Below are 13,132 nucleotides of genomic sequence, written 5' to 3' on the forward strand. Positions count from 1 at the left end.
TATACCTTTGCCAGTCTGCAGACTTAGTATTCCTCCATGCTGTATATGTGTTGTCTTTCCCTTCCGGCGCTTGCTTAATGTACGATTCGCATCTTCAAGTGTTGTAACTCGGTCCTTGAGGAGAGCCACTGAGTGCATAACTGACTTTACACTCTTCGCAATATGGTCTATAGCACCATAAATTGAGGTTGGTGAACTATTTTGGTGATTGGCAATTCTGGATTTAATATACTCAGATTGCGAAGTGGCCTCGACTGGGTTTTGTGGTGTCCTAGAAATCCAAAGGTCCATAATCGCAGGAGGTGGTCCAGTAGGTGTTGGTGTGCGTAACTTGACATCTAGCTTAGAAATCGCAGTATCTGGGTTATATGGGACTAAACCTGACTGTATATTTCTTTCACTAAACGAGGCAAAGAATGCGGCCTTAAATGCCTCAAAGAACTCAATCTTAGTGATATGGGTGATATGCCCCCGGATCAAGTTCTCAGTCTCCTTGCTATACGCACGCTTTAGTGGACTGAAACATCCAATATCAAGTGGTTGGAGCAAATGAGATGAATGAGCAGGCATGCAAAGAGTCACAATATTATTCTCTTTGCAGTAGTGCTCGAAACCAGCTGAGTGGTGGCTCTCATGCCCATCTAGCACCAATAGACGTTTTGCACCTGTTGTACGATGTCGACTATATTTGTCAAAGTGTTTTATCCATTCCAGGCCAAGCTCATTTGTAGTCCATCCATTGTCACTGACTCCAATGACCCAATTAGATGGCAGGGAGCTATCACGATACCAAGTTGAGAGATGGCATTGCCCAGCAACAATGATAAAAGGTGGTATCATTGAGCCTTGAGAATTCACCCCCTGGATGACTGTTGCCCATTCTCGATTGCCAGGCTGGATCATCTTTGCTTTTCCACGACCATCTGAGGTTGTTATACCCATTGCAGACGAGATTACTCCCATCATAAAACCAGTCTCATCAAAGTTCCAGATATCTGACTCCAGTATGCCGTACTTGGCCACCATATTTTGAATGAGCCGAAACCAATCCATAATTATAGCTGGATCTTCGCACTTGGCTCTCTGGTAGTCGTACTTACGCGTAAAACGCATCTGGAGCTGTGGTTGTTGCTTAACAAAGTTGGAAGCCCAGTGTGGTCCAACGCATGGCGCGTCGCGTTCAGTAAGCAGTCAGTTGGCCATATCTTCAACACCATGAAGCCGGGGAGGGAATGCTCGTGAATCCAAGTCTATTATCTCTTGAATAAGCACTGATTCTTCTAAGTCGGTTAATTTTCGCGAATTGGCTGGCAAAGCGCGTCGAGATTGTCGGCCTTTGAGTCGTGCATATAAGGTTGCTTCACTGACATTGCAGATCTTGGCAATAGATTGTACACTTTGTTGATTACCATTTTTGAATGTCTGGAGGGCAAAGAATAATCGGTTTTCTCTGCTAGTAGATTCCATGGTTGTACGTGGAGAAATTATACAAAGAACTTCGGTGTGGTGACTTAAGTTGGATTGTGCGGCGTTCGCTATGCTGCGTCGTTCGCTATGCACCTACGTTATGCATTGCTTTCCTTCGCTAAAATCCACTGTAGCATGGTCGTTCTACGGTCACTATGCCCAATCGGATTTAAACAATCTCATGGGAGTTTTATCTGGGTTTGCCTTACTGCACGTTCTCGACTAGTGATCTAGACGAAGTATAACCGCGGCTTCGGTAAGAGGAAAACATGTTATAAACATGTGAAAAGGAGATAAAACCAGTGAATCTGTATCACTGTCGTCATCATCAATTGGGTATTTGCTCAAACTGGTATACAATTTCATATCACACGCACACATTGCGAACTTTATGACCAGTGTCCCGAGTTATGAATGATTTGCATCCACGGTTTGTTCCGGACATATTTCAGGAAGAGGGCGGAGGTAGATTGGGCAGTTGGAATCTTTACGAGCGATAGGCCGTACATGTGTTCCTTGGCCGTACCGATTTGCTCGCTTGGATACCACTGCTTTTGAGAGGCTATGCTGAGTTCGCAGAACTATATCATGGGGGTTATGGAGGGATCGATCAAGCCACGTCCGTCAGAGAAGGCTGTGTTGTCTGTGCATCCAGAACACCTAATGGAAGGAGGAGACAAGAATGAAGTCAAAGCGGAGTTGGCGGATGCCGCTGTATTTTCAGGTCGTTCATTCGAACGAGGCAACTAATCGTAGTATTGTACATAGGCACGAACATAGTGATATTCATAGAAAATGATCCGTCCGGGGACCCTCAGTCAGTGGGCGATGAAGGGTTGGAGGATGACGTAATGAAAATCACAGTGAATCATTCAATTTGCAAGACATCATTGTGTATCAAACATTATTCTGTTAGCAGACCTTTTCAACATGAGTGGGGGACCATTACTGGTGTAAGAGAACTGCAGCTTCAAGGTGATTATGACTGCATTCAGCGAAAAGGGGATGGCACAATGAGGGGGCTTAGGCAGAGGATCAGTAACAAAAATGCCTCACCGAAATCATGGGCGGCAGAGGTGAAAGGTGAAAGGAAAAACAGCAAAGATTTGTTTGAAATTGAAGCAGCGATGGAGTGACTTTATAGAGCACGCACAGCGATGCCAAGCGGCAATGGGATGCTAAACCTATATAGGAACGCTATACCGCTTCTAGTAATTCGCCGTTACCCAAGAGTACGTTGTAGGGGGATCCTTTTTGCCGTGAATGTCAGGTCCGGGCTCGACGGTGATTTTGGTGCCGATGAATTCGAAGAGTGTCGAGACGCAGAATTTAAATGAGTTCGGTCTGGTAACCCTTAAACCGCAGTCGGTAGGGTTCCCGATAAGATGGATATCGGCAGGTTTTCCAAGAGTCCATACGTTGAACCTACGCTCACAGATGAATCAAGCAGGCACTATTATTATATCATACCTAAACGCACTAATAGTACACTGCAGCAAAATGCAGAGGAGAAATAGCTCTGTCGACAAAAAGAAAAGAAAAAGCCACAAACCCAGACCCATCACCGAATCCAACGCATCAACGCCTTAAAAAACAAGAGAAAAATATTCCTGACAAGGACGAAACGAGAGCAAGACTCTGTAAAAAAGCGAAAGAATCTTTTTTTGCTGTATATCACATTGTATAGTGGGAGAAGAAGAAATGAGAGCACTCGAGCGGATAAAGGTGCAATCCATTGAGAAAGTAAACGAAAAAAAGGATATATCAATAAGCAAAGGTCCGCAGGAAACAGCTAAAATATCAATCCAGTCCCGCGCGCTAAGCCATATCTTCATCTCGAGCAAGGCGAGGGGCAAATTATTTAACGAACAAAAATCACACTAGCCCTCGTGGTTAATGATCGTAACCGGCTCCTCTTTGCCATGGACTTGCATTGTTTTGATTCCGCTGGAAGGGCGATGCGTTATACCCTCTTGGGACCGGCGAAGGCGACCGCATGCCATTGTAGCTGGGAGGCGGCCCGCGGTTGTCACTTGGGAACAGAGGCACTGATGGGTCCACAGGGGAGACAGGAACACCGCCGGTGGCACTGTGGGGCGACGTGGCCGAGTGCGGTGCTTCCAGGTTTTGACGGCTGACGCTAGCCCCATTGCCGCTGGAGAAGGAGTCATCGTCCTCAAAGGGGCTGGAATTGTAAGCAGAGCCCTTGGCATCCCCACGAGCGGTGGCACCCAGGGCATCCAATTCGGTGGTGAGCTGGGTCTGCGATTTGATGAACGAGCCACGGTCATCGCGCATCGGCTGGTAGCGGGTGTCCGGGTTCTTGGACACGATGGCGTAGATGGAGGCAATCAGGACCAGAATCAACAGAACCAAAGCGAACACGGCATTGTAGACGAAGAAGACAACACCCATCACACCCGTGACAAGACCAGGCTGGTTGAAGACCTGAGCGAAGAAGAGCAGGAAGATGGCGTTAAGGAAGTTGATGGCCTGGATCGTGATGTTGTAGATGTTGGTCTTCTTGTCCATCCAGGGGCGCAGCACACTGACGGCGATGAGCATGGCCGCTTCGATGATGACAAAGGCCACCGTCTGGACGATGGGGGCCGGCTGGCTCAGACCGATGAACATGCCCTTGACGAGGATATAGATGAGGACAGGGATGACAAAGTAGTAGGCCGTCGCGCGGTACTGCACGTACAAGAAGCCCCACTTGTTCAAACAGGTGGGGTCCGAGTAGAGGATGTAGGCCGGGTTCCGGTGCATGGTGATGGAGCGCTTGGCGAGGCGGATAACCTTGACAGCCGCCCAACCCAATGCAGCAACCATCGACACGATCATGATGATGGCCAGAATGATCTCGGCGACCGAATCACGGTGGGTCAATTCCCAAAGACACAGCACAACCATTTGCGGGAAACCGATCAAGGTCAAACGGAACAGGATGCCTCGAGCCACAACTTTCCACCCATTACGGAAGTCCGAGAACTTGTCACTCTTCATCTTGCCGTTCTTGGCGAGGAGCTCGCAAACACCCTTGAAGATGGCCACGATAAACATGACGACCGCCACGAAGAAGACGAAGAAGATCAGACCGGTCAGGAAGATGTTGGTCTCTTCAATACCGGCTTCGAATCCAACACGCTTGATACCACGGACAACGGTAGTCTTCTGAGTGGCCTTCTGCGACTCAGCCTCTCTCTTGAGCAACGGCTCAGCAGCACGCTTCATGAGCGCAAGAGATGGGTCAACGGAACGCTTGAGCACCTGAACGGATGTGGTCGACAATTCCGAAAGAACGGTCGATGGGGTACCTCCTGTCGAACGCTGATACCAGGTACAAATGGTTTGCAAGAAGCCTATACGGATGATACCCATACTCCACTGGAAGTTCTGCGTCCACGATTCGACAATCGGGGGCATATGGACGGCCACCATGCCAAACAGAGCCTGAGACTGCATGAAGCCGAACAGAGACAAGGCATTGGCCGCCACGTGAGCGGCGGTGTTGGAGTGTCCGAGACCGGATGTAATGGCAGACGCCGTTAGACCCAATCCAGAGATGACGGCAGTCGTCCAACCAACACCTTTTTGGTAAACCGTTTGTCCATTAGACAGACGTGCCTCGAGGCAAGAAATACTCTCGCCCGTTTCGGTGGAGTTGATGTAGATACGGACATTAGCGTCGAGGTCGGGAACGGTATATGCGATGCCTGTGCATGGTTAGGAACGGCTCACTATTTCTCTCTTTTTTTTTTTTTTTTTTTCCCATTTTCCTCAAGATAGGAACACTTACTGGGGATTTGAGAGACGACATTCTCTGGAAGATCGAGATTGGCCCTGGGCACATCAATGGGGCCGGTCTGCATGGGACAGAGACCGGCGAGACCCATCTCACAAGGGTCCAACTCCTTTCTCAAGGCCGTGTAACCATAGGCCGTAAGGACGATTTCTGCCTTAACCTTGCCGGAAATCGCAGCGACACCATCGAAAGCAAAAGCGAGCGAATGGTTGTTGGGAGTAAAGGTGACACTGAAGTAGGTTGCCGTGAAATTGTTGCTGTCCTGGCAGAGACTGAGGGCATTGGATTCAATGAGCTTGGTGGCACCTCCGAATTGCGCGAGGAGCGCGACGAAGAACCAGGTAAAGAGAGATATTAATCGCATATTGGATGAAATCTGTGAAGTAGTTGAAAGGAAGAAGAGGGACGAGACGAGACGAAGGCGAGGTTGTAGTAGAGGGTGTAAATTCTTCGACTTGGCAATGGCCGGATGCGGAAATCACTGAGGTAGTATTGAATGTCGCAGGGGAATCCAGGGACGAGTCGGATGATTAGTCACGAGACGAAGAATCCGGGACGAAAATAACGACGAAGAAAACAATCGCTTTGAAGAAGGGGAGACAGTTCAGAGCGTCATTGATTGAAAGGGGAGAGCAGGAAAATCGATAACCAGAGCGACTTTTCTTTGCGCGGGTTCAAAATAATGATAGAAAGGAGAGACAAGAGATCTATCGTATCGAATAAAGAGCGACCGAGCGATAAGATCAAGGGTTCAAAAATCTTTAACAAGTAAAAGAAACTAGAAGAATGAATGGATCACTTGAAAGAGCAAGTGAGAGAGACGCGTAGAATCGAGCGAGTGGGACGGCGACACACAGTATAGCCTAAACGGGGAGGGAAAAGCGAGAGACAAAAGAAGAGTCTATGTCTTCTTCAAAAAGAAAATGCGAAAAAAAGAAGACCTTTCTTTTCTTTGGGATTGACTCTCTTCTTCTTTCTTTTCTGGTATATATTCCTTTACTCTGAGGGCGGAGTAATACCTCTGTTTCCAGACAGAAGAAGGGGGGAGGCCTGGAGGCGGAAAGAGGAGAGAGTAGAGAGAAGAGGTAAACGAGAGTCGATGATGGCACTATTAGTTAATGGCGAGAGGAACCGAAAAAAGAGGCCATCAAAAAGAGCGGAAGAAGAAGAAGAGAAGAAGAAAAGAAAAGGCGAAAAAGAACAGAAACGAAAAATCAAAAGTCAAAAAAAGAACCGACAGACACGGAACTGGGAGGCGAAAAGAAAGAGTGTTAAGTCAAGTATGGAATTGGAATGGATGGAGAGGTATGGCTGCTGAGTCATCCGGCAGGGGATGGAATTCAGGGATGCTAATAGTCCGTACAGAGTAGTTGATGTCAAGTGCTGCCAGATTAAAATGAAGATTGATCGCTGGATCATGGCAGTGCTCTACAGTATCCATACTCAGCGTACTCACTTCACATCCTATTCTCACATTTCATACCTCTCTCTACTCCGTACTCTTCTCTTCCCCCAGATTACCTGTACAACCTACAGGTACAGAGTGCACGCGCGTCCTCAGAGCTCAGCCAGTGACAGATGGTCCAACATTTCTGCCGCCCGGCGGATGCAGTGGATCGGACAGGCTATCGTTACTCGCTCTGGGGAAGCGCTCACTTGCCGTTCCGTGTCGATGAATGACGATATCTTCTGTTTGTCTTTCTGCCTTGTTTGCTATAAATATTTACACCCTATACATACTACTGTATAAAGGCGCGATATCTAGTGTAAAGAGCAGGCACAGCTGACAAGATCTGACATTATGCAGGAACTCTGCATCATACCTTAAAACGCATTATGATTCTTATCCAAGAACATGAATCTCCTCACTCACTGTTGACCGCATGCGACTCCATACAGTCTCCATCCAACTCCATCCACCGAAAAGGAATTGCCCAGGATATGCACTGCCCCAGCCCCCTTGGCGGATAATAATGAATGAGCTTACCAATAGTTACTCGTAGTAGCCCTCGTAGTTGGCCCCAGTCAATATTAACATTAAACGGGTTAGCCATGTCTTTGAACAACTGTTGGTGTGTTTCACATTGGATCGTTTGGGAGCACTGTGCATCGCAGTACTATTTCGGAGTACTCTGTAGGTGTACAGTGGTCAGGGTCCAATGACGCTGAGCCTCTGATCGGCCTTGATTGATCTTCGCTAGAATGCGCGTCTCGGTCGAAATCAGCCCAGCGGTCACCAAATCCAAGATTTGAAAGGACTTTTAACTTCCTGACGGCCGATGTGTCTTTTGTATGCGTGTTTTCGGGCCCGGAGAATATGCATGGCACCTTGGCTCTCTAGGTGCCCGTGGCGAAAAAAAAAAAAAAAAAAAAAAAGAAAAAGAAAAAAGGTGGTTGGTTCTATTTTTAACGCCGAACCAACCGATTGCTCTACAAAGTATGGTTCAGACGGCTTATGTATGTACTCAGAGTGCTCTTCTCTCGACAGGTTTCAATCTGAGATTAACCTATTAAAGTAAAGATTCCATACGAATACGATTGACTTTATCTGAAGCGAGTAGACAATTTGAAGATGTACTTGTATACAACGACTGGGCGCTCCCGGCTTGTGCGGTATTTTATGACTGAACGGTTAGTGTACTTTTTAGGAAAACTATCTTTGCATTTTGGACTTGAATCTGGTGATACTTTCGTCTTTTCTGTCCATGCTATTCATCACTATATAGATGGAAATATAGAGACATCTGCTCGGCAATTGCTTGTATGTGCTCCGTCGATATGTTGATTAGTATGATCCACTTTCCATATCAAGACAGTACGAGCCGGCTTTAGTTCGGTATATCTGCCTGAGGTGTGTATTAAGGTTTCGTTTCTGCCTTACGACGCTGCTATCGCTATCACCACGTGACCATATGCTAGAGAAAATTCACCGCCCGGCAATAAGATCATCGCCCGCAAAATCTAATATCTCCGACCGCCGAAAAAAAAAAAGTCTCTACGAGGACAACCAGGTACATTGTGACAAAACAACATAATAATCAGTCATGGCAAAGGAAATCGAAAAGAAGGCAAAGCCCGTTGACTCGGCAAAGTCTATCGCCAAGAAGAGAAAGAGAAAGCACGCGCGCGCCGGCGCAGATGCTGAAGAAGAGACTCCCAAGCAAGTCGCCAATGGCAATGGAGCAGTGAGCGACGATGACAACGAGATCGATATCGAGCAAAAGAAGACTTCCTCGAAGAAGAGCGCCACCAAGCAGAAGGTGTTGTCGAGAAAGCGGAAAGTAAACGACTCGCCCAGCGACGACCAAGACGACGAAGAGAAATCGCAAAGTGAAAACGACGATGAAGATGGCGACGAGGAAGACAAGGAGGATGAGGACGCTGCCGATGACAAGGCCGGTGCAGACCTTCCCTCTGTGGATGCTGTCCGTCTGCCACAGACGGAGGAGGCGCCGCAAAAATTCTCAGACTTGAACCTCTCGGACAAGACAATGAAGGCTATCGGTGATATGGGTTTCCAGACTATGACGGAGATTCAGCAACGGACCATTGCTCCATTGCTCGCTGGACGGGATGTTTTGGGTGCTGCAAAGACTGGTTCCGGAAAGACTCTGGCTTTCTTGACCCCTGCTGTTGAGATGCTGAGTGCCTTGCGGTTCAAGCCTCGGAACGGTAGGCATTCTTATTCTCATATTATGATTCAGTACTAATGTTATTAGGTACCGGTGTTCTTGTCGTCTCTCCCACTCGCGAACTAGCTCTGCAGATTTTCGGTGTCGCCCGAGAACTCATGGCCCATCACTCCCAAACCTACGGAATCGTCATCGGAGGCGCCAACCGCCGCGCCGAAGCCGAGAAGCTCACCAAGGGCGTCAACCTCCTTATCGCAACCCCCGGCCGTCTCCTCGATCACCTTCAAAACACTCAGGGATTCGTCTTCAAGAATCTCAAGACCCTCGTCATCGACGAAGCAGACCGCATCCTCGAAGTCGGTTTCGAAGACGAAATGCGCCAGATCGTCAAGATCCTGCCCGCCGAGGAGCGTCAGACCATGCTCTTCTCCGCTACCCAAACTACCAAGGTCGAGGATTTAGCACGGATATCGCTGCGTCCGGGTCCGTTGTACATCAACGTCGACCACCGCAAGGAACACAGTACGGTCGAGGGATTGGAACAGGGATATGTGCTTTGCGAAGCGGATAAGCGGTTCTTACTGCTGTTCTCGTTCCTCAAGCGTAACCTGAAGAAGAAGATCATTGTTTTCTTCTCCAGCTGCAACTGCGTTAAGTACCACGCTGAGCTCCTCAACTACATCGACTTGCCGGTTCTGGAACTCCACGGCCAGCAGAAGCAGCAGAAGCGCACCAACACCTTCTTCGAATTCTGCAACGCCACGCAAGGTACCCTTATCTGTACTGACGTTGCTGCCAGAGGACTTGACGTACGTTTCCCTACCTTCCCCATCATCTTATAGTTTCAATCCCAATACTGAAAACAACAGATTCCCGCCGTCGACTGGATCATCCAATTCGACCCCCCAGATGACACCCGTGACTACATTCACCGTGTCGGTCGTACCGCTCGTGGTAAGGAAGGCAAGGGCCGCAGTCTTTTGTTCCTGCAACCCTCCGAAGTGGGCTTCCTCAAGCACCTCAAGGAGGCGCGTGTTCCTGTAGTTGAATTCGACTTCCCCGCATCGAAGATTGTGAACGTTCAGTCTCAGCTTGAGAAGCTCATTGGACAGAATTACTATCTTAACAAGGTAAGCTTTCCCTCTGTCATCAGACTTGCATTGCAAAAACAGAGTGCTAATAATGCTGCAGTCCGCAAAAGACGGCTACCGCGCCTACCTCCAAGCCTACGCCTCGCACTCCCTCCGCTCCGTCTTCGACGTGAACAAGCTCGATCTTGTCAAGGTTGCCAAGGGCTTCGGCTTCTCGACGCCCCCGCGCATCGACATCCAGCTTGGTTCGAGTCTAGGCCGTGATAAGAAGCAGCAACAGGGACGGAGGAATTATGGGTCTCAGCCTAATGGGAAGGGGTTGAAGTTCAAGAGGCAGAGGAGGGATGAGTAGATTATTTGTATAGAGGGAAAAGTTTGGTTTTTGTTGATGGTTTGTTTGGGTATGGCGTTTTAGCCTGTGGATACATTAATTGTATGCTGTTCTACAGAGTATTCTCTTATTCAAATCCTACTATATACCATGCTAGTGGGGCGTAAATATATACCACCCTACTGAAGATCAATAACAACCTTCCTCGCAGAAACACCCTTCATCTGTACATCAAGCGCATGCTGCACGCTCTCCAATCCCTTCCCAACAACAACTGGATCAGGCTTCGCCTGCAACTGGCCATTAACTAGGGCACCAGGCACAAAGTCCTCCCAGATTGCTTTTCCAATTTGCTCGTGTTGAGCCATGGCCAAGTGTAGTGCGAAGACTGCACTCACATATTAGCTTTTACCAATCTCGAGATAATGAGCAAAGGAAGAAAGTTAAGAACACACCAAATCTAGCATCCAATCCTCTCGCCTCCTTATACGGCAACACACTTGCAATCCTCAAGTCCCTCTTCCCAAGCCTCTCCAAAATCTCCGCGATAAGTGCAATGCTCTTCTCATTACTGATAGCGTCGTAAACACCCACAAGCTCACATTCACCCTGACCTAGCTTATTCGCAACATCCTCCACAACACTTTCAGCACTGTAATTAAACACAAGCGACGCGCCCAGCGACTTCACAAACTCATAGTTGGATTCTGATGCCGTTGTCACAACACGCAGCCCCGATGCAACGGCTAGTTGAATCGCCGTTGCGCCGACGGAGGAAGACCCGCCCCAGATTAGTACCGTTTTGTTGGCATCGTGTGTTTGCTTGGATTTGGGGTTGTTGGTAAGTGTGGGTAGGGAGAAAGACAGATAATCCGGTAAATAAAGTCCGGCTGCAGCCGTCGATATAGCCAATGGTAGAACGACGGCTTGTTCAAAAGATAATGAGTCTGGGATCTTCGCTGATAGGCTCGAATAGGCGTGTGGGTAGAGCTGGTAGCCTGAGTGGATGGGGTTTGCTGTTAGGAGGCTGGGCACGTGTCTGCAATTGTCAGTTGGTGTGTTTCGATATTGGGGTTGACTGGAACACACGAAATTACACGGTCACCCTTCTGAAAACGGGCAACTCCCTTTCCTACTTCCTCGACTGTTCCTGCGACGTCTGTTCCCAGGATGAAGGGGTAGGTTTTGACGTAGGCGCTATATTCGTGGTTTCTGCGGATGTCAACTTCTGTCCATCACGGATTGTGCAGTGACAAGAGACTCACTGGATCTTCCAGTCAATTGGATTCTATACACGAATGTTAGTTTTATTGTTGCTCGTTTATAATCCAGAAAGTACCTACCACCGCAGAGACGTGATTTTTGATCACTATCGTGCCCGGTTCGGGTCTTTGTGTAGGCGCATCGTCGACTTTGAGGGGGTTCGCCTTTTCAGACACAATCCATGCTGCACAATTGGCCATTTTGTTGGTATACTATTTATACAACGAGGCAGAAAGATGGGAATCGAGACGAGGGGTGTAGATGGGCAATATATTTGATTATTGATATTATATCCACTAACTCCGTTTAACCCCGTCTTCATTTCGATATATTAATCAGCTATTGAGGCATGAAAATTAATTAAAGTACTCTACATGAATAAGATGGCAAATCCCGTAGATTTATTACTATTCATGCATGTTTTCCAAAATGCAGACGTTTTGTCGAAAGCTAGACAAACAAAACTAGGTATATGATATGAAAAAATTGGAAACAACCGTAAATCAAATCGAGATCACTTTTCTATCACCGCCCGTCACCAAGACCCGGAGGAGGCCCCGGAGGACCTGGCAAAGGAGCTCCCGGAGGTGGACCCGCGAACGAAGGCATCGGCGGTGGCCCACCAAAGCCATCATGTCCCGGGGCCACTGGTGTGCCAGGACTGGGACTCGGGGTGAAGCCGGCGCCCGGAGGCGGAATGGCAGGGAATCCCGGTGCACCAGGAGGGGGAATCGGGAAGTTCGGGAAGCCACCAGGGGGTGGCGGGGGGAGACCTTGGCCACCAGGCGGTAGTGGCATGCCAGGCATAGGAGGCGGGGGGAGGTTTCCGGGACCGGCAGGGAATGGGGGAGGGAAGGGAAGGCCACGGCCACCGGGAGCTGTATGATAATTAGCTTTCGTAAGGCATGGAAACAAAGGACGGAACGAAGGACGGGGGGGGACGTACGAGGTGGCATCCCGGGTGCACCGGCTCCAGGTGCTCCTGGAGGAGGAATTCCAAATGGAGGTGGTGGCATTTGACCCGGTCGACCTATTAAGAGCCCTGTATCAGCTTTTAATTCTTTCCAACACCAGCATGCCGGCCTTCGTTGTCACTAACCTGGGAAACCGAATGGCGGGGGGTAGGCACCCGGTGGAACCATGACAGGGTTAGGAACAGCCTGCCCTTCAGCGGCGTAAGACGACGTGATCGAATCGATGACCGATTGAGCTTGTTCCTGTCCGATCTCTATCCTCGTTTTGTGAGCCAATATCCTGGATGAAGCCCTCGGGAAACTCGCATACGTTGATAGTACTCCAACACGTTCCTCAAATGATTCCGTCCTGAATTATGCGCCTTGCGCACACTCATAGAGTCATGCGTGAGGTAGACATCGCAGTAATCGCCTATACGAGTCGCAACGGTTAGCGGAAATCGATAAGGTTGTCCGGCCACGGCAAAAACCTACAGAAGAGTACATAGGAGTTAGTTTGAAGTCGAATCATCTGAGGAATGGGGAATACTTATATTTCGGCATCTTGAATGGTAATTCTGTTGATTCGA

General features: G+C 48.6%; 4 protein-coding genes across 4 annotated transcripts; 1 reads left to right on the forward strand and 3 right to left on the reverse strand.

The window, feature by feature from the left end:
* Nucleotides 1-3,360: 3,360 nt before the first annotated feature.
* EURHEDRAFT_465595 (transient receptor potential ion channel family protein) lies at nucleotides 3,361-5,636 on the reverse strand (the record flags this gene model as incomplete). Its single annotated transcript, XM_040785031.1, has 2 exons — nucleotides 3,361-5,183; nucleotides 5,267-5,636. The coding sequence occupies 2 exons, from the start codon at nucleotides 5,634-5,636 to the stop codon at nucleotides 3,361-3,363; spliced, it is 2,193 nt and encodes a 730-aa protein (XP_040634792.1).
* Nucleotides 5,637-8,316: 2,680 nt separating this feature from the next.
* has1 (ATP-dependent RNA helicase HAS1) lies at nucleotides 8,317-10,347 on the forward strand (the record flags this gene model as incomplete). The annotated part of the gene is made up of 4 exons (XM_040785033.1): nucleotides 8,317-8,944; nucleotides 8,992-9,713; nucleotides 9,774-10,034; nucleotides 10,096-10,347. 4 exons carry the CDS (start codon nucleotides 8,317-8,319, stop codon nucleotides 10,345-10,347), a joined length of 1,863 nt encoding a protein of 620 aa, XP_040634793.1.
* Nucleotides 10,251-11,814, reverse strand: EURHEDRAFT_416715 (zinc-binding alcohol dehydrogenase family protein). The gene is made up of 5 exons (XM_040783032.1): nucleotides 11,670-11,814; nucleotides 11,592-11,614; nucleotides 11,416-11,538; nucleotides 10,782-11,365; nucleotides 10,251-10,714 (listed from the first exon to the last, which is right to left on the reverse strand). The coding sequence occupies exons 1-5, from the start codon at nucleotides 11,787-11,789 to the stop codon at nucleotides 10,506-10,508; spliced, it is 1,059 nt and encodes a 352-aa protein (XP_040634794.1). The 5' UTR covers nucleotides 11,790-11,814; the 3' UTR covers nucleotides 10,251-10,505.
* A 300-nt stretch (nucleotides 11,815-12,114) lies between these two features.
* EURHEDRAFT_381316 (putative U1 snRNP complex component Yhc1) lies at nucleotides 12,115-12,940 on the reverse strand (the record flags this gene model as incomplete). Its single annotated transcript, XM_040779401.1, has 4 exons — nucleotides 12,115-12,467; nucleotides 12,536-12,619; nucleotides 12,689-12,817; nucleotides 12,874-12,940. The coding sequence occupies 4 exons, from the start codon at nucleotides 12,938-12,940 to the stop codon at nucleotides 12,115-12,117; spliced, it is 633 nt and encodes a 210-aa protein (XP_040634795.1).
* Between the last annotated feature and the right edge of the window lie 192 nt (nucleotides 12,941-13,132).

Source organism: Aspergillus ruber (assembly GCF_000600275.1).
Source record: "Aspergillus ruber CBS 135680 unplaced genomic scaffold scaffold00038, whole genome shotgun sequence".
NCBI lineage: Eukaryota > Fungi > Ascomycota > Eurotiomycetes > Eurotiales > Aspergillaceae > Aspergillus > Aspergillus ruber.